At 44.9% G+C, this 20,627-nt stretch overlaps 1 protein-coding gene across 1 annotated transcript in view; it reads right to left on the bottom strand.

Annotated features, from left to right (window-relative positions):
- Positions 1-13,833, bottom strand: part of LOC121399249 (receptor-type tyrosine-protein phosphatase F-like) — a gene marked incomplete at its 3' end in the record, with an annotated part of 42,730 nt that extends 28,897 nt beyond the window's left edge. Inside the window, exons 1-4 of the mRNA XM_041579296.1 lie at positions 13,683-13,833; positions 9,621-9,731; positions 9,268-9,333; positions 8,706-8,766 (exon numbers count right to left, since the gene is read on the bottom strand). Coding sequence (XP_041435230.1) covers positions 8,706-8,766; positions 9,268-9,333; positions 9,621-9,731; positions 13,683-13,734 — 290 coding nt within the window. The remainder of the gene's footprint in view (positions 1-8,705; positions 8,767-9,267; positions 9,334-9,620; positions 9,732-13,682) is intronic.
- Positions 13,834-20,627: the final 6,794 nt, after the last annotated feature.

Raw genomic sequence — 20,627 nt, 5'->3', positions numbered from 1 at the left:
TGTAAAGGGCAGAAATCACACTACGTCACTCAGGTGATGTTTCTGGACACGGAATGTGAAAAAGCTCACACAGCTAGGTGGCACTTGCATACCTCCCAACTGTCCTTCTTTTGACCACTCAACCCCCTGTCCCTCTTTTGTACTGGAAAGTCCCTCTTTTCTCTGCACTGAACAGCCAGAAAAAACCAGTTTCTAACTTAATTAGCTTTTGGCAGAGAGCTCAGAACAGCTAACAGGTGCAAATAAGATACTTTGTAACAATTTTTATGAATGATACCGTCAAGTGAGCAAATAATAGTTGTTAATTACTAGTTGAGCTTGTCACCTCCAGGATGTTCGTCCTGTTGGTGGCAATATTTCTGTAGTGGTGTGTTTAGCAGTCACCGTGCTTGTGCGCACGTGCACTGTCAGGCAGAGGTAATTCAATGTACAGTGAAGTGAACCAAAAAACACTCATTCTGCAGTGTGGGCCCAGTTTTGGTCTACTTTATTGATCACCTGCGGTGACCATAAAAGATGCGATTTTGCCACTGTTGCAGAACCCTGAAAAATTAGGCATGTGTACTTTCCTGAAAAATTATGTTTTTTTTGTCGCAGCCACTGAAGCACAGAGGCCAGAAAAAATATGCCATGTAAATGCTGAAAATATGATTTTTTTTGGTTGCAGCCACTGAAGCACAGAGGCCAGAAAAAATATGCCATATAAATGCTGAAAATATAAAAAAATTTTGTCGCAGCCACTGAAGCACAGAGGCCAGAAAAACTCAGGATTTACCTGGATTCAAATGAAACCAGTAGGGTTTGCACCCTAGTTTGTAACGGTGGCGGAGGGAGGAGGACGCTAAAGGACAGCTGTATGTGGAGTCATGAGGCGTGCAGAGAAGGACAGCTGCATGGGAGTCAGAAACTCAGAACAAGTCTTCCGGCGTGCAGTAACCCTCCGAGATCCACCCCTCATTCATTTTAATAAAGGTCAGGTAATCGACACTTTTGTGACCTAGGCGAGTTCTCTTCTCAGTTACAATCCCTCCTGCTGCACTGAAGGTCCTTTCTGAGAGCACACTTGAGGCTGGGCAAGACAAGAGGTTCATGGCAAATTGTGACAGCTCTGGCCACAGATCAAGCCTGCGCACCCAGTAGTCCAGGGGTTCATCGCTCCTCAGAGTGTCGATATCTGCAGTTAATGCCAGGTAGTCCGCTACCTGCCGGTCGAGGCGTTCTTTGAGGGTGGATCCAGAAGGGTTGTGGCGCTGCCTTGGACAGAAAAACATTTGCATGTCTGACGTTACAGACTGGCCAAAGGGCTTTGTCCTTGCAGGTGTGCTCGTGGCAGGATTACTGGCACCTCTGCCCCTGGAATGTTGATGAGTTCCTGAAGTGACATCACCCTTAAAAGCATTGTACAACATGTTTTGCAGGCTGGTTTGTAAATGCCGCATCTTTTCGGACTTGTGGTATGTTGGTAACATTTCTGACACTTTATGCTTGTACCGAGGGTCTAGTAGAGTTGCGACCCAGTACAGGTCCTTCTCCTTAAGCCTCTTGATACGGGGGTCCTTCAACAGGCATGACAGCATGAAAGACCCCATTCTCACAAGGTTGGATGCAGAGGTATCCATCTCCGCTTCCTCGTTATCAAGGACTGCATCATCCACGGTCTCCTCCCCCCCAGCCACGTACAAGACCAGGGGTCCCCAAAAGGTCACCACCAGCCCCCTGGGAAGCCTGCTCCTGTTGGTCCTCCTCCTCCACAAAGCCACCTTCCTCCTCTGACTCCACTTCTGACACCTCTCCCTGCGTTGCAGCAGGTGCCTGGGTTCGTTCTGGTGATTCCGACCAGAAATCGTGCGCTTCCTGCTCCTCGTCACGCTGGTCTACAGCCTCATCTGTCACTCGTCGCACGGCACGCTCCAGGAATAAAGCGAAGGGTATTAGGTCGCTGATGGTGCCTTCGGTGCGACTGACCATATTTGTCACCTCTTCAAAAGGGCGCATGAGCCTGCAGGCATCGCGCATAAGCACCCAGTAACGGGGGAAAAAAATCCCCAGCTCTGCAGATCCAGTCCTACCACCCAGTTCAAACAGGTATTCGTTGACGGCTCTTTGTTGTTGCAGCAGACGTTCCAACATGAGGAGCGTTGAATCCCAGCGAGTCTGGCTGTCGCAAATCAAACGCCTGACTGGCATGTTGTAGCGCTGCTGAATGTCAGCAAGGCGTGCCATGGCTGTGTAGGAACGTCTGAAATGGGCCGACACCTTCCTGGACTGCCTGAGAACGTCCTGGAATCCTGGGTACTTTGAGACAAAACGTTGGACTATTAAATTTAACACATGTGCCATGCAGGGCACATGTGTTAAATTGCCTAGTCTCAACGCTGCCAACAGATTGCTTCCATTGTCACACACCACTTTTCCGATCTTCAGTTGGTGTGGGGTCAGCCACCGATCGGCCTGTGACTGCAGAGATGACAGGAGTACAGATCCGTTATGGTTTCTGCTTTCCAGGCACGTCATCCCCAAGACAGCATGACAACGGCGTACCTGGCACGTCGAATAGCCTAGGGGGAGCTGGGGGTGCACAGGTGTGGAGGAGGAGGACCCAGCAGCAGAGGACGAAGAAGAGGAAGAAGACGAGGTAGAGAGCGAAGGAGGAGTAGAGGTGGTGGCAGAACCGCGTGCAATCCGTGGCGGTGACACCAACTCCACTGTTGTTGTTGAGCCACGCATTCCCTGCTTCCCAGCCATAAGCAAGTTCACCCAGTGGGCAGTGTAGGTGACATACCTGCCCTGACCATGCTTGGAGGACCATGCGTCAGTAGTCATATGGACCTTTGCCCCAACACTAAGTGACAGAGATGCGGTGACTTGGCTCTGCACATGGTGGTACAGGTGTGGTATTCCCTTCTTGGAGAAAAAATTGCGGCTGGGTACCTTCCACTGCGGTGTCCCAATTGCTACAAATTTGCGGAAGGCCTCAGAGTCCACCAGCTGGTATGGTAAAAGCTGGCGGGCTAAGAGTGCAGACAAGCCAGCTGTCAGACGCCGGGCAAGGGGGTGACTCACAGACATTAGCTTCTTACGCTCAAACATGGCCCTCACAGAAACTTGGCTGGGGGCAGATGACTGGGAATGGGAACTGGTGGTCAAGGTGGAAGGCGGAGTGGAGGGTGGTTCAGACGGGTCAAGGACAGCAGAGGTAGAGCAGTAAGATGCTGGACCAGAAGGAGTGTGGCTTTTAGTTTGTCTGTTGCCTTTGAGGTGTTGCTCCCAAAGTGCTTTGTGCTTGCCGTTCATGTGCCTTCGCATAGAAGTTGTACCTATGTGGCTGTTGGGCTTCCCAAGACTCCGTTTCTGACTGCACTCATTGCAAATTACAACGCTTTTTTCAGAGGCACACACATTAAAAAAATCCCACCCTGCTGACCTATTTGAAGCTGGCAATCTGGCGGTAACAGTAGAAGTTGGCGGCAATGGCGGGTGCGTTGGCCGGCTGACCACAGGTGGCGATACATGTTGTTGCCCTACTGTTCCCTGCGAGCTGTCCTCCCTGCTTCTTCTAAGTCTTATTCTCCTCCTGCCTCTCTGACTCTCCGTCTCTCCATCTGAACTATGCTCCTCTTGCTCTCTTCTACTGGGCACCCACAAAACATCAATCTCCTCATCATCATTCTCCTCAGATGCATCAATTTCTTCTGACAGCTCACAGAAGGAAGCAGCAGCGGGGACCTCCTCATCACTCATTATGTCCATCTCTGTTGTGTTCTCTGCCAGAATTAAATCTGGTGTAACGTCCTCATCGCCTTCATCTTCTTCTGCCAATAATGGTTGCGCATCACTCAGTTCAAGAAACTCATGTGAAAATAACTCCTCTGACTCCAGTGAAGAAGGGGCGCCGGTGGTGGAGGAAGTGTTACGTGGGGTGCCCATAGCAGAGGAGGATGAGGATGTTGAAACGGTAGAGGATGGGGTGTGCTGTGTAAGCCAGTCAACTACCTCTTCAGCATTTTGGGAGTTCAGGGTAATTGCCTTTGTAAAACTGGGCAATTTCCTAGGGCCACAGGATAGCATAGCAGCACGGCCCCTAGTGCCTCTGCGTGGCGGCCTGCCTTTGCCTGGCATTTTTTTTAAAACAACAACAACAACTCAGGTGGTGTTTCTGGAGACGGTATTATTATTGATATTTAGACAGAATGTGAACAAGCTCACACAGCTAGGTGGCAGTTGTTTGAAGAACACACTGGGCAAACAATGCCTGCAAGGTCAACGTATACACTACAGCAGTGGATACGGAATATATTATTGCTGCTTGGAAAACGTCACTCAGGTGGTGTTTCTGGAGACGGTATTATTATTGATATTTAGACAGAATGTGAACAAGCTCACACAACTAGGTGGCAGTTGTTTGAAGAACACACTGGGCAAACAATGCCTGCAAGTGCACTACTATTGGTGCACTACTATGAAGAACAGCAAACAGCACTGGACACGTTAAAGAACAGTAAGATAAGTAAAATAAAAAAATATATATATGTATATTAAAAAAAAAATTACTCTGGTTGGTGCTGAACTACTAGGAGCAGCACACCAGTCCCACTCCCAACACAGCTAGACTAATAGCACTGGGCTCTTACAGTAGCAAAGTAAAAAACAAAAAAGAAAATAAAAGCAGTCCTTACAAGGACTATTGGGTTATTACAGCAGTCAGCAGATGAGATCAGAAGCAGTGCCCACTGCAGCTACATACAGAGCACTGCAGTAGAAGGTAGATTACTAGCCAGCAAAGCTAACTAACCTAAAATGTCCCTCAAATCCCTGCAGAGTTCTGTCCCTACAATACAGAGCAGTATCAAGTAGATTACTAGCCAGCAAACTTACTATCAACTGTCCCTCAAATCACTAACAGCTCTCTCCCTACACTAGCTCTTCCAAGCACACACAGGCAGAATGAAAAAACGCTGCAGGGCTTCAGTTTATATATGGAAGGGGAGTGGTCCAGGGGGTGTGGGGGTGGTCCAGGAGGGAGAGCTTCCTGATTGGCTGCCATGTATCTGCTGGTCTGGGGTGAGAGGTCAAAAATAAGCGCCAGCTAAGGCGAACCCAAATTGGCGAACGTCGCGCTTCGTTTGCGAACATTCGGCGGACGCGAACAGTTGATGTTCGCGCGAATTAGTTCGCGGGCGAACAGTCCGCGACATCCCTAGTGGCTGTTCTATAAACACATTCATGTGCCTGTGGGTCAAGTTCATGGAGAAACCAAGGGCCACAAACTCTGTGAGAAGAGACTTTGGGGGGAATTCACAAAAGTGTCGGTAAAATAAGTCACCCTAGAAGTGGCGGTCGACAAATTCGTAAAATGTCGTACGAGCGGCAAATTCACAAAGGCAGATGTTACCGTCTCTGAATGTCTCGTAAGTCCGACAATTTTCTAAAATCTCGTTTATCTTTTCATCGTACAAACGACATTTACCAAGACTTTTCAAAAGACAATTTTTTCTAAAGTGTCTGAAAAATTGTCGGTAAAAAAAAATGAGTTTACGAGTAATTCATAAAAATGTCGGGAAAAGATGCGCCGAAAAACCACGCCCACTTTTAACTACACTAATTCAAAAGTGTCGTACATGTCGGAAAATTGGCGGAGAAATGCTCTGTGAATTTGTCGGCTGTGTCTACAACACTTTCTACGACATTTTAAAGAAATTTTTTCGTTCCTGACACGTTTGTGAATTCCCCCTATAGAGTCTCAATAGCCCAACACAGCACCCAAACTTCTCCCCATGGGTGTCCCTGTATAGTCACTCTGTCTCAATATTAAGATAGAAAAACCAAACTTCTTCCCCTGGGTCCCCCTGAAAAAGTAATTTTTGATCTAAAAAAAAAGATAGAGCCCAAAAATTTCCCCCCAGGGTTTTGCCCTGTAAAAAAACTCTGTCTCAATATTAAGATAGAGCACCCAAATTTCCCCCCCATGGGTCCCCCTGTTTTGGGGGAATCTGACTCTTTTTTAAGATAGACCCCCAAAAACTTCCCCCATGGGTGTCCCCGGGCCCCTTTGGGGGGGGGACAGGGGGAAAACCCCGAAACCGGGGCCCGGGCATAAGGGGGGCCCCCGGGCAGGCTGCATTTTTTGAAGCCCCGGGGCCCCCCCTTTTAGCCCCGCCCGCCCCAAAATTTTTGGCCCTTCATGCCCGAACCCCGGAAAGGGGGCCGGGGAAAAAGGGCCCGGAAAGCCCGAGGGCGAAAAAAAGCCCAAAAGTCAAAAAGGGGGAGGCAAGGGGTTGAAGTCTGAACCAAAATGTTTTAAATTAAAACTAACACCAGTTTTTTTTTTTTTTTTTTTAAATCCCTGGGCCAAAACCCAAAAATTATTTTATTTTTAAAAATTTTATAGGCCCCCCTGCCCCCAAATTTCTTTTTTTTTTAAAAAACTTTGTTTTTTTGGGGCCCCAATTTTTTTTTTAAACCTGGGTTAAGGGGGCCCTTGCCATTTTTTTTTTTTTTTTGGGGGGGTTTTTTTTTAAAAAAAAAAATTTAAAATTTTCTTTTTGGGGGCCCAAAATTTTTTTTAAACTTGAAAGGGGGTCCCCTGCCCCGTTTTTTTTTTTTTTAAAAAAAACAATTTTTTTTTTTTTAAATTTTTTTGGGGGGCCCCAATTTGTTTTTAAAACTTTTAAAGGGGGGCCCCCTGCCCCAAAAATTGTTTTTTTTTTTTTTTTTCAAAAAAAAAAAAAATTTTTTTTAAAAATTTTTTTTTTGGGGCCCCCCAATTTTGTTTTTAACTTTTTAAGGGGGGGCCCCTCCCCCAATGTTTTTTTTTTTTTTTCCCCAAAAAAAAATTAATTTTTTTTAAAAATTTTTTTTTTGGGGCCCCTTTGGGGTTTTTTAATTTTGGGGGGCCCTCCCACCAATTTTGGGGTTTTAAAAAATTTTTTTTAGGTTTTTTTCTTTTTTTGGGGGCCCCCAATTTTTTTTTAACAGGGGGCCCCTCCCCCCCCAAAGTTTTTTAAAAAAAAAAAAAAAATTTTTAAAACTTTTTTTTTTTTTGGGGCCCCAATTTTTTTTATACGGGGGCCCTGCCAAAATTCCAATAGTTTTAAAAACAATTTTTGGGGGGGGGGGGTTTTTTTTTTTAGCATTTGATGTCTGTTTTGGTTTTTTTAACCCCCGATGTGGGCGGGATTATGGGGGGAGCTTGGTCGTCAGTTGGGGGGGCCCCGGGGGCCCCCCAAAAATTTTTGTTGTAGGGCCCCCCGTGATTTCTAATTTTGGCGGGCCCTGGGGTGTCCCTGTATATTTACTCTGACCCTAATTAAACCCCTAAAAACCCCAAACTTTTTCCCCATGGGTTGCCCCGGGGTATAGTGACTCTGACTCTATATTAAGAGGGGAACCCCCAAATTTTTTTTTCCCCCCCCCATGGGTGTCCCCTGTTAAAAGTCCCAATTCCCCATGGGTGTCCCTGAAATGACTCTGTCTCATATTAAAAATAGAGCACCCAAATCTCCCCTGGTGTTCCTGTATAGTGAATCTGTCCAATATTAAGATAGACCCAAACTTCTCCCATGGGTGTCCCTGTATAGTTCACTCTGACTCTATATTAAGATAGACACCCAAACTTCCCCCATGGGTGTTGTTTTTCCCTTAAAAAGGGACTTCTACCCTTCTATATTTTAAAAATAGAGCCCCAAACTTCTCCCCCATGGGTGTCCCTGTATAGGAATCTGGCCCAAATATTTTAAGAAAGACTCAAAAACCCAAACTTTCCCCTGGTGTCCCTGTATGGGACCTGCTCTAATTAAGATAGGAGCACCCAAACTTCTCCCATGGGTGTTCCTGTATAGTATCTGTCTCTAATTAGATAGACACCCAAACTTCTCCCCATGGGTGTCCCTGTATAGTACTCTGTCTCAATATTAAGATAGAGCACCCAAACTTCTCCCCATGGGTGTCCCTGTATAGTGACTCTGCTCATATATAAGAATGGAGCACCCAAACTTCTCCATGGGGTCCCGTATAGTTACTCTGCTCTAAAATTAAGATAGAGCACCCAAACTTCCCCATGGGTGTCTGATAGTGATCTGTCTCAATATTAAGATAGACACCCAAACTTCTCCCATGGGTGTCCCTGTATAGTCACTCTGCTCTTATTAAGATAGACACCCAAACTTCTCCCCATGGGTGTCCCCTGTATATTTACTCTGACTCTATATTAAGATAGAGCACCCAAACTTCTCCCCAGGGTGCCCCCTGATAGTGAATCTGTCTCAATATTAAGATAGACCACCCAAACTTCTCCCCATGGGTGTCCCTGTATAGTACTCTGTCTCTAATATTAAGATAGAGCACCCAAACTTTCCCCATGGTGTTCCCTGTATGTGAATCTGTCTCAATTTTAAGTTTAGACACCCAAAACTTCTCCCATGGGTGTCCCTGTATTAGTCACTCTGTCTCTATATTAAGATAGAGCACCCAAACTTCTCCCCATGGGTGTCCTGTATAGTAAACTCTGCCTCAATATTAAGATGGAGCCCCCAAACTTCTCCCATGGGTGTCCCTGTATATTTCCCCTCTATATTCCCAATTTAGGGTTCCTGAGGGAATAGAGGCACCCAAACTTCCCCCCATGGGTTGTCCCTGTATAGTACTCTGCCTCATTTTAAGATGGAGCCCCCCAAACTTTCTCCCCATGGGTGTCCCTGTATAGTTACTCTGACTCTATATCAAGATAGAGCACCCAAACTTCTCCCATGGGTGTCCCGGGATAGTGATCTGTCTCAATATAAGATAGAGCACCCAAAACTTCTCCCCATGGTGTCCCTGTATAGTGACTCTGTCTCAATATTAAGATAGAGCACCCAAACTTCTCCCCATGGGTGTCCCTGTATAGTGACTCTGTCTCAAATTAAGATAGAGCACCCAAACTTCTCCCCATGGTGTCCCTGTATAGTGACTCTGTCTCTATATTAAGATAGAGCACCCAAACTTCTCCCCATGGGTGTCCCTGTATAGTGACTCTGTCTCAATATTAAGATAGAGCACCCAAACTTCTCCCCATGGTGTCCTGTATAGTACTCTGTCTCATATTAAGATAGAGCACCCAAACTTCTCCCCATGGGTGTCCTGTATAGTGACTCTGTCTCAATATAAGATAGAGCACCCAAACTTCTCCCCAATGGTGTCCCTGTATAGTGACTCTGACTCTATATTTAAGATAGAGCACCCAAACACGGGTGTCCCAGCTATGGGCTATGGGAACAAGGTAGCACTTACCTGTCCTGTTTATTGTGCAGAAGGGCCACATTGTGATTTGTCTGTTCTCTCCCAGCAGCTCTGGGTCTGCTAAGAAACAGCAAAATATTATTTTGGGTCCCTGATATTCAGCATGAGGACAAGTCTTGTGATTGGATAATACAGGCCCAGATGTCACTAGAGAAGCCAAAGTTCTCAGCCAGTGACAGAACATTTCACAGGTGCATCACATTGTGAGCTGAATTCTGCGCCACTGCTATACAGCGATACTCAATGTTTAGTCTGTGAGTCTTTATTCTCCCCATTATTCCTAGTCCCTGTTAGACCCGTGTAAGGTTTAGCACAGGCCCATGGTGGCCATAACAGATACTTACTGGTCATTGTGAGTCGCAGGCCAATACTCAGCAGCTGCAGGAGGACACAGATGAGAAGCAGGAGGACTAACAACATGGTGGTCACACGCTCCACCCTATCATGTTTGATTTCTGATGGAGAAGGAGACATGGAGCTGAGTTAATATCAACACATGGCACCGTACAACTACATTCTCTCAATAATTCTCTCAATATCAATTGTCAGTACTAATTCTCCTCTCCTCACTGTCATCTTCTAACTGTCAGCTTTTTACTGTCATTGCCAAACCTGTAGAGATTCTGTAATATTCAAAAATAAACAATAAAAACCTCCCGAGAGCTTGTCGTGCTTCTTTACACAGTGTTTATTATACAGGAGAGATGTTTCCCTATTCAATAATCCTTCCCCAGGTGAATCAACCGAAGACAAACAATTTAATCCCCAAAACCTCCATAGAGTTCAGCAGTTCCACAGTGTGGCCAGTTGTATACAGTAACATGTGTTCAATTCCATCAAGTGCAGCACATGTTACTGAATATACCTGGTCACACTGTGGAACTGCTGAACTCTATGAGGGTTTTGGGATTGAATTACTGAATGGAAAACTCACAGTGAGACATTTCTCATGCACAACAATAGTGCTCTAAAGAAGCACAACAAGCTGAACGTCTCCCCTATCTAATGTCTCATGGACTCAACCCTCTTCCTTCTCATGTGATCAGCCCCTCTGATATGTTTTACTGTATCCCTTGTTTGTTACATTATTGGAAGACCCCGTTCCTTATAAATCAAAGTAAAGTTCAGAGTAACTTGCTGACACTTTATAAATAAATAAATCATGATTTACACGGAGTTCATAATGCTCCTCAGCTCATAACAAGGGTTCAGATATATAGAAACATTGGGGTGTCACCCTGCTATAGTTCCAGGGTACCCAGGGTACAAATAAACACTCACCCCAAATCTCCCCCTAACTGACCTTTCAGACTGGGCCCCCTTAGCTCATAACAAGGTACAGATATATAGAAACATTGGGGTAACAGTCACCCTGCTATAGTTCTAGGGGTACCCCGGGTACAAATAATCACTCCCCAAATCTCCCCTAACTGACCTTCAGACTGGGCCCCCTTAGCTCATAACAAAGGTTACAGATATATAGAAACATTGGGGTGTCACCCTGCTATAGTTCCAGTGGTAAACCCCGGGTATAAAAACACTCACCCCAAATCTCCCCCTAACTGACCTCAGACTGGGCCCCTTAGCTCATAACAAGGTTACAGATATATAGAAACATTGGGGTATCACCCTGCTATAGTTCCAGGGGTACCCAGGTACAAATAAGCACTCACCCCAAATCTCCCCTAACGACCTTCAGACTGGGCCCCTTAGCTCATAACAAGGTTACAGATATATAAAACATTGGGTGTCACCCTGCTATAGTTCAGGGTACCAGGGTACAAATAAACACTCACCCAAATCTCCCCTAACTGAACCTTCAGACTGGGCCCTTATAGCTCATAACAAGGTTACAGATATATAGAACATTGGGGTGTCACCCTGCTATAGTTCCAGGGGTACCCAGGGTACAAATAAACACTCACCCCAAATCTCCCCTAACTGACGTTCAGACTGGGCCCTTAGCTCATAACAAGGTTACAGATATATAGAAACATTGGGGTGTCACCCTGCTATAGTTCCAGGGTACCCAGGGTAAAATAACACTCACCCCAAATCTCCCCTAACTGGCCTTCAGACTAGGCCCCTTAGCTCATAACAAGGTTACAGTATACTAGAAACATTGGGGTAACAGTCACCCTGCTATAGTTCCAGGGGTACCCTGGGTACAAATAAGCACTCACCCCAAATCTCCCCTAACTGACCTTCAGACTGGACCCCTTAGCTCATAACAAGGTTACAGATATATAGAAACATTGGGGTAACACTCACCCTGCTATAGAGAAAGTACAGTGAAGAGCAACAAAGCTGATAAAGGGAATGGAAGGGATCAATTATCGGGAAAGGCAAGTTGGGATTGGTTATACTGAGAAGAGACACTTAATATAAATATAGACAGACAGACAGGAAGCAGCCAATGAGATTAGAGGAGGAAAGGGGTGTTACAGGGAGAGCTGAGAAATGAATTAGGGGTACAGGCTGATACATTAGATAGGTACTACAGGAAGGGTCGGATGCTTTATTCACCAGTACTCCTCCCAGCAGACAGGAGGGAGCCAATGAGATTAGAGAGGGAAAGGGGAGTTACAGGGAGAGCTGGAAGCGAATCAGGTACAGGCTGATACATTAGATAGGTAAAGGAAGGGTCGGATGCTTTATCACCAGTAGCTCTCCCAGCAGACAGGAAGGAGCCAATGAGATTAGAAGAGGGAAAGGGGTGTTACAGGGAGAGCTGGGAAGTGAATCAGGGGTACAGGCTGATACATTAGATAGGTATAAGGAAGGGTCGGATGCTTTATTCACCAGTAGCTCCCCAGCAGACAGGAGGGAGCCAATGAGATTAAAGGAGGGAAAGGGTGTTACAGGGAGAGCTGAGGAAGTGAATCAGTGCTACGGCTGATACATAGATAGGTACAAGGAAGGTCGGATGCTTTATTCACCAGTAGCTCCTCCAGCAGACAGAGGGAGCCAATGAGATTAGAGAGGGAAAGGGGAGTTACAGGGAGAGCTGGAAGCGAATCAGGGTACAGGCTGATACATTAGATAGGTAAAAGGAAGGGTCGGATGCTTTATTCACCAGTAGCTCCTCCCAGCAAACAGGAGGGAGCCAATGAGATTAGAGGAGGGAAAGGGGTGTAAGGGAGAGCTGGGAAGTGAATCAGTGGTACAGGCTGATACATTAGGTACAAGGAAGGGTCGGATGCTTTTTTTAGCAAGTGAGTAAAGATGTGACTATGAGGTGCATTAGGTATAAATAGTCCCATAGTGACAAGGTGTGAAAAGACTAAGAGGAAGGAGGGAGGGGTAGAGTGTCCTATTAATAGTAATTATATATAACACTCAATACCTGTCCCTGAGCATTAGGATCAGTCAGTGTCACATGGTGTGAAGAGGAACAAACTGGCCAATCATGTAGTGACTTGTAGGTGCAGAGGGTGTGGCTTGTGTCAGTGCACTGCTGGGAGTGGGTGTGGCACCAGCTTGTACCAATTCTTTGGCTCTGGATTTAAAGGCAAAGAAGAAGCTTCTGTATATTGGGCCTCACCTGTTTGTTTATAAATTGAATCAGCACAATTGCTCATCTATTTGTCCACAATTCTCTCAATAAAACCAGAAGAGTTGTAGCTTGTGCCACTAGAGTTTACCTCCAAATTTTGGAAATAGAAAAAGGGGAAAAAAGATTTGCCATCCCATTTTTTGTGGCCACACCCCTAATTACATGTTCATTTTACAAAAGTTTCAGGTATGAAAGTTTAACACATTTCTGTGGTTTTTATGTGTTATTGCAGTTTTGCTAATGAAGGTGAATTGCTCTTTAAGCTGCAAGTCACAGTTTCTCCAAGAGACCGGCTTATCTTAAATTGTTACAATTTTTCTTTTGCTTATCTTAAATTATTACAATGTATCTTTTGCTTATCTTAAATTGTTACAATGGTTTCTTTTGCTTATCTTAAATTATTACAAATGTATCTAAGTGCAGCTGCGACGTATTCTGGGCTCTCTGCCAAAAGCCAATTAAGTTTTAGAAACTTTGTATCTATTTCTGGCTGTTCAGTGCAGGAGATCAAAGAGAAAGTCGAGACATTTCAGTAACAACCTGGGACTGGGGGATGAACTGTCAATATTGGGAGCTGAAAACCAGGCCAGTTGGCAGGTCTGATAGAGAAAGTCATGGCCATATAGTTGCAGTTCTTGTAGCGTCCGTGTTCTCTGGGTATGAATGGCCTTCTCTTACACAAGCCCAGGGACATTCAACTGAGCTACTGTACTGACAATGGCACCGTCACCCTACAGAAAGACCTTTTCAGCCCAACAAACACCCTAATGAGTGAACTGTCAGCCCTCACCCACCCACCAGAGTCCAACGTGAGGCCCCCAGCCCTTCCAAGGAATGTACCTGAATGTACCTGATATGGGGAGAGGCCGGATCTCCTTCTCCAAGTCACACGGATCAGACATGTTTTGGTGCAGAGAGACAAAAGTACTGGTGTCAGTGCTGAGAGGAAGTGGAGCTGCTATTTCTATACTTGTGGCTCTGAGCTACAAATATTCAGTAGTCGTTTCCTCATTGCACCGAGCAGCCAATCAGCTTCATTTCTGCATGAGGAGCAGGGGGGCTGCATTAGCATGTGTAGAACTGTCCCCGAAAACACAGCTCCCCATTTACATAGGGTGACACAATCCTTCCACATGGGGGCGCTACACACAGTGACTGTATGGGGGCACTGCCCTATGGTGCCAACATGGTGCCCAATGATACAGCATCTTCACTATTATTAATTGGTTTTATCGCTATTATCTGTTTGGTACTTTTGTTCACTATTATAGTTGGTATTGTCACTATTATTTGTTGGTTGTCCTATTTGTTGTATTGTCACTATTATTTGTTGGTATTGTCGCTATTATTGTTGTGCTATGTTGGTATTGTCGCTATTATTTGTTGGCTATATGTTATGTCACTATTATTTTGTATTGGTATTGTCACTATTATTTTTGGTATTGTCACATTATTGTTGGTTCTTGTCGCTTTGCAGATGGTCTCTGAGCCCATTCATGTGCCACCCAACAATCTCCAACTGATGGTTTGTGAGGGGTTAATACACAAGTCCTGGGACTCACCAGAAACAACTGGCCATGCTCAGCGCCAAGGTGCCCAAATAATAATACCCCTCCCCCCCAGTGCTACAATGGACTCTCCCAACATATAGGAAAAGCTCCCACTTGCCATTGGCCTATGTGAGACTGCTGGGAGTTGTGGAGGAGTCGTATGTCAAATTGCCTTTAGTATTTACCCTGACTCTGAAAGCCCCACATGGGCAAGAAGGGCCCATATCTGCTGGACACAATGTGAGGAACATCACTCATTATACAAAACTAACACATTGCCCTCCAATCCCTCCATTGGCCAATATCTGTAGATCAGTCAATAATCAATAACAACTGGTGTTACTGGGGCTGGGCTTGTGTGCTGTACCCCCACTGATTTGCCTCTGGTTTCTTGTAGGGCCACTCACTAATCCATACAAATCACTGCTATTAGAATTCATACCCATGGGGGATCCTTTATATCTCTAATAAGTCCCAGTGGATGAGGTTCAGCCTATGGGCTATTCCCAGGATTCCCTCTGTTTTGCATATAAATGAGCTAAATCAGAAGCTTGTTGCCAACTGAATAAAGTCAATAAGTGTCACTAAAGCTGCAGTGGAGCTTTAATAGAAGTATCACACACCCAGGCTACACCCCTAGCTCTGCTTTACACCCACAAATTAGACGCTTAACTGTCACATATGGAATTATGGGCGGAGACATGCAAATATCTCCTGAATCTCCCCTCTGGCCAAGTATCCAGAAGCCCTAGAGCCAAACTCACATACAGTGTCCGTCTGTGTAACTGGCATCAGTGGCAGATATTGGCTCAGGGAAATGAATGGGGTAGAACTTGGGGAGCAGTGAAACAGCAGAAACATCGCAATTGGGGTGAGAGGGGCTGAACAGAGACCCCACATTTCATACACTGACAGTCTTGTTAAACAGCAGTTTGAATATGTTGATATAAAGAGATGAGCTGATTGAGTGGGGCCCTTGTGTTGTTGGATATTCTGTATTGGACAAGAAAGGCTCAGGGGGGTAATAAATGGGAAAAGGGATAAACTGGCAGTTGCGCAGGTTTCATTTAGGTAAAAAGGATGAATTTGATGGACGTGTCTTTTTCCAACACAACTTCCAAACTGTGTTACTAAGTGATTGTGTTACTATTACGTGTATGTACTGTGTGTATATAGTGTCATTTATATAGTAGTGCTGAGGCTCACATCCCTGTTACATTAGATCTGCTATAACTCACTGAATTTCCCTGACTCCTCCCCTGAGGTACTACCAGCTGTTCCCAGAACCCCACCATGAAACAATATGGCAGATCCAACCTGGTGCCAGAGGTTGGGGTGGTGACTCTTTCTTCTTGGATTTGCTGACTGACCAGTAGAACTGGGAGTAGGTTGAGGGTTCAGCCATTGCTCTTGTTTTAGTCAGTTCTGACTCCCCAGTGATGGGACTGAGAGCAGAAACGAGACATTGACACAGGAACTGACACTCAGAGAAGCAAGATGAGCACTTTCACCCCCTGCTGCTGTTGTTACAGGAGATAGACCTGAACTTGTCACTTCTTGCTGCTTATTTCTGTCATGTGCAGAGACTTCCACAACCAGCAAAGTCAGGGGGAGAAGTGACTAGAAGCCCCTTCCCAATCACTTACCCACCCCTCTATCCATCCATTACTGTATATCTCCCACCCCACCAGGGCCAATGAAAGGCACAACCATTCCCATACACTGACATTTTCCATTGGCTTCTTCTTCTAAACAGAGAGAATAGGACTGGGGGCCCAAGTGGTACAATTTGGGTTGTGTCATGAATGTTTCTTCATCTGAAATTCAACGTTTCACCAACTGCAACATTGTTCTTAAATCTGACACCATTTTTGGGGTAAAAGCTTTGTTAAGGGGAAGTACTGAAAATTGAAATATAAGCTTCATCATACTGAAATAAGAAATATAATCAATTAAATATTCTGCATTGTTTCTGAAATAATCAAGTTTATGTTCACTATTCCTCTCTCAGCATCTGTTTCTCTTCATTCTCTCTTCATGCGGCAGTTGGGTGTCAGATATTCACTGACAGTTAGATCCTGCTTTAGTTACCCTGAGTGTCACTGTCTTTTATTGTGTAAAAACTATTAATTCTTCTGTCATTTGAGTGCAGGGTAACAAGTGTTGGGGTCACAGGGAATCAGGGGTCGTCCTGACGTTTTCATTGACATCATAGTTGTGACTCCAAGTAACAGTCTATACTCTTATATCTCTGAGGAGAAGGTGTAATCCTTATAATTCATTATTTTAAGCAACAGTTTTTCCTAAAATTGCAATTGATAGGTATTTAGTTAATCCACGGTACAATACTTTGTAGATACCAACTCCCTGAATTAATTGCCTATTCACCCCCCTCTATTGCTCTTAATACTCCAACTTTTTCTATTTATCTTAGAATTGTATTTCTGTTTTTGTCCCTGCAATAAATGTAAAAGCTTCATGTATTGCACAGTCCCTGCTGAAGAAAGTATAGGAATCATTAATAGGGCTGATCACAAGGATGAGAAGCTGTTTTCCACTTCTAAATGAAATAGTCCATTGACATGTTGCACCTCTTCTTCATTCCCAGGACAATGTCACAGAAACACATGTGGGTGAAGGTGGGGGGATCTATGTCCTTTCATTGGATTATTACTGATGGGATATCAAGATAATGTTATGAAGAGTTTCATTCATTACTACTCATAGGATTTCCCAGTAATGCCTTCAACCTGTCCCCAAACATTTCAGGCTACAGGAGGAAGATATTTACATATAGGCCCCTATATGTATTCATCATCATTATCATCACCACCACCATCATCACCACCACCACCACCATCATCATCATCTCTATTATCATCAACATCACCTCCATCATCTTCATCATCACCACCACCACATCGCCATCATCTCCATCATCAATATCATCAACACCATCATCATTATCATCACCATCATCACCATCATCATCATCATCATCATCATCATCAACACCATCAACACCATCAACACCATCAACACCATCAACACCATCAACACCATCAACACCACCACCACATCATCATCACCATCATCATCATCATCTCCATCATCATCATCATTATCATCATCATCATTATCATCATCACCATCATGATCAACATCATCATCATCATGCACCTGTCTGTTTGGATAAAGACTCAGATCACTAGTGATTTTCATGTGCTCCCCAATAGCTGCTGAACTATAACAAGTGTTTGTGCCTAACTGTGCTTAGTACAATAGCAGTGCCCCCAGTATTTCATCAGATTTCTCTGTACAGGTTAAACACACATCTGCTTCATGGTCTATGGCCAGTGGGGGGCAGTGGGGGGTTTCTTTCATTCATGGGGTAGACATTGGGAACACTACACAGGGGCCTCATAAAGTAAATATGAAAAGAGTTGGAAGGGTTAAAGGGAAGGATCCGAAGTCTTGTGCTCAAGCAGTGAATGGCTCAAACCATGGAAGGAACAGTCTAGGGTGTTGCTAAGTGTAGTTCAGCAAAACCTTTACTCTACAACATCAAACTGGTGTGGGGGCAATAGAACATTGTAACAAATTGTAATGAGCTTTATTCCCAGTGCAGGATTTGTGATCATAGGAACAAGCAAGTGTGTCCTGTGAAACACTAAATAAAGCAGTGTCATCTACAGGCCAACTCCACAACTGCACTACATTACACATTCCCTTTTTAATATTTTGTACAACAGTTTGAGCACATGGGTGGCAATATTAGCAATATTAATATTACAGGGGTTGTTCCCCTTTAAATTAACTGTTAGTATGATGCAGAGAGGGATATTCTGTGACAATTTGTATGTATATATATATATATAAAACTTATTTAGCTTTTTATTCAGCAGCTCTCCAGTTTGTAATTTCAGTCATCTAGTTTCTAGGGTCCAAATCCCCATAGCAACCATGCATTGATTTGAATAAGAGACTGTAATATAAATAGGAGAGGCCTGAATAGAAAGATGAGGAATAAAAGTAGCAATAACAAAACATTTGTAGCCTTACAGAGTGTTTGTTTTTTAGATGGGGTCAGTGACCCCGGTTTGTCAACTCAGCTGATGGCAGCAGCGCGTGTGATCCACAGAATTGTATTTGGTACAATAAAGGCAGAACTATAAATGTTATTCCCCCTCCCAGTAGCAAAGCAAGAAGATTTGGGCCTATTCCCTCTTACAAGTTGATCCCTAATGACCTGCTGATCATTTTACCCCCATCAGCACAAATTTCCCTCTGTGGATGAAACATATTCCCAGCCCCCAATTGCCAATAAAGTGACTCCTCCTTCCTAACACTGCCCCGCCCCCAAGTCTTAATGTTGCAATAAACGCAAGGGATCAGCCCATTTACTAGAGAAAATGCTAAAGAGGCCAAACAGCGTGCAGCAAGGGATTCTGGGAGCTGTAGGCAAATAATAGAAACACGTCAGGGTCCCTCTATGTCCCCCCCTTACCTTCCTACAGACACAGGCTCCTCCCTTGTGTCTCACACACACCCACTTAATCATGTGACTCCAGTCTCCTCCACCCACCAACCACGACTTCCTGTCTTTCACAGGCCACACCTTCTTCCCTATCCTCCAATCACACTTCCATTGGGGCGGGCCTTCTGCCTAGAACTGTTCTTTATGAATCCCCCTGAAGCCAATGGCTTGTGGGAAAGGATGGTGGGAGGAGCTTGTTGTGACACTGGGGGTCTCCCTGCTGCTGCTGCATCACCCTATTAACCCCTTCCTGCTGCCTCCTATAATATTGGCCCCACTAATTTCCCTTCCCTCTTAGTTCTCTCTTTATTTAACCCCCTTTCCTGTAGGCCCAGCCCCAGACTCCTGTTCCCTGATTTGCCCTTATCAACCTATCAACGAAGTGGGTGGGTGGGAGTGGGTGACTCAAGGGAGTGGGTGACTCATGGGTGTGGGTGGGAGTGGGTGACTGGGTGGGTGTGGGTGGGAGTTGGTGACTGAGTGGGAGTGTGTGGGAGTGGGTGACTGGGTGGGAGTGGGTGGTTGGTGAGTGGGTGGGAGAGTGCAAAGAGGTTGATTAAGAGCAGGAGACACAGTGAAGGTTGATATAACATATAATATTATATAAGTGTGTAGGGGGGATTTTCTGCGGCATGTTTGGGGGAGCCTTTTATAGAGCTGCACACACATTATAGCTCACACTTACACCAATGAGTAGAAGGAGCTTTAGGGTTAGGGCCCTTCTCTAGCTCCCAAGTGAGGGTGTCAGTTGTGTGAGTGTGTGTGTTATAATATGTGTCATCTCTAAGCCTCACCTCTGACAAGTCAACATACTGCCTGTGTGCTGCCTGGCCTTCATCCCTGCCATTGGTCATTTTGTTTTTGGACCATTGGCCTTGACTGGTCACATGCTCTTTCCTAATACCCTGAGCATGGTTGGGAGGGGAGAGTAGGGAAGCAGGGGAGGTTGCACATATGGAGGGATAGATACAATGATGGATAAAAGATCATTTGCTCATTGGACTCCCCATCTCATTTTAGTCATGTTCTATGGCTTTGACTGGTTCCCATTGCCTGTCTGCCTTATCCCAATACTATAACTCCCAGCATCCCCTAAATCATATGATGTATAGTGCTGCAAACAGCAAGGGGCCCAGGCTAAGGATCCCAGATGCACATACAGATACATGGTGTGTGTGGGGCTTCATCTTGTTGACTTGTTCAACCGTTTCTTTTCCATGTTTCCAGTACTGACTCCCAACTGTTATTTGGCCTCATTTGCATATCTCTAACCTTGCAGCCAATCACAGCTCAGTAGGAAGCAAGCGTGTGATGCTACGAGCTATGTATTATGACATCAATCCCAGGCTAGCTCTGATTGGCCGAAGCATTACAGGATAACAATGAGGCGCTATTGTGACATCATCAGCAGAGTTGACTTGGTCGGTTGGGCACAAACACACATTGGCCAGTTTATTTCTGCTGTCAGAGGTAAGTGGAGCACGGACACATATTTATACAAAATGAACAGAAATTCTCATCTAAATCAAATAGAAATCTTATCAAATTGTTCACTTACATTTCTTACAACATTTTGTTGGGTTTTACAGGAGAAATGTCTTGTTTCCATGATCTTTGATGCCTCAAATGCTACGGCTACCGTCCAAGCTTTGATCTTCAGCGGTTAAGCCATTGACTACTACAGTAATTTGAAATTGGGGAACACCAT

The sequence above is a fragment of the Xenopus laevis genome, chromosome 1S (genome assembly GCF_017654675.1).
Source record: "Xenopus laevis strain J_2021 chromosome 1S, Xenopus_laevis_v10.1, whole genome shotgun sequence".
Classification (NCBI taxonomy): Eukaryota; Metazoa; Chordata; class Amphibia; order Anura; family Pipidae; genus Xenopus; species Xenopus laevis.
The sequence above is the reverse complement of the archived record's forward strand: the minus strand, read 5'-3'. Positions and strand labels throughout refer to the sequence as shown.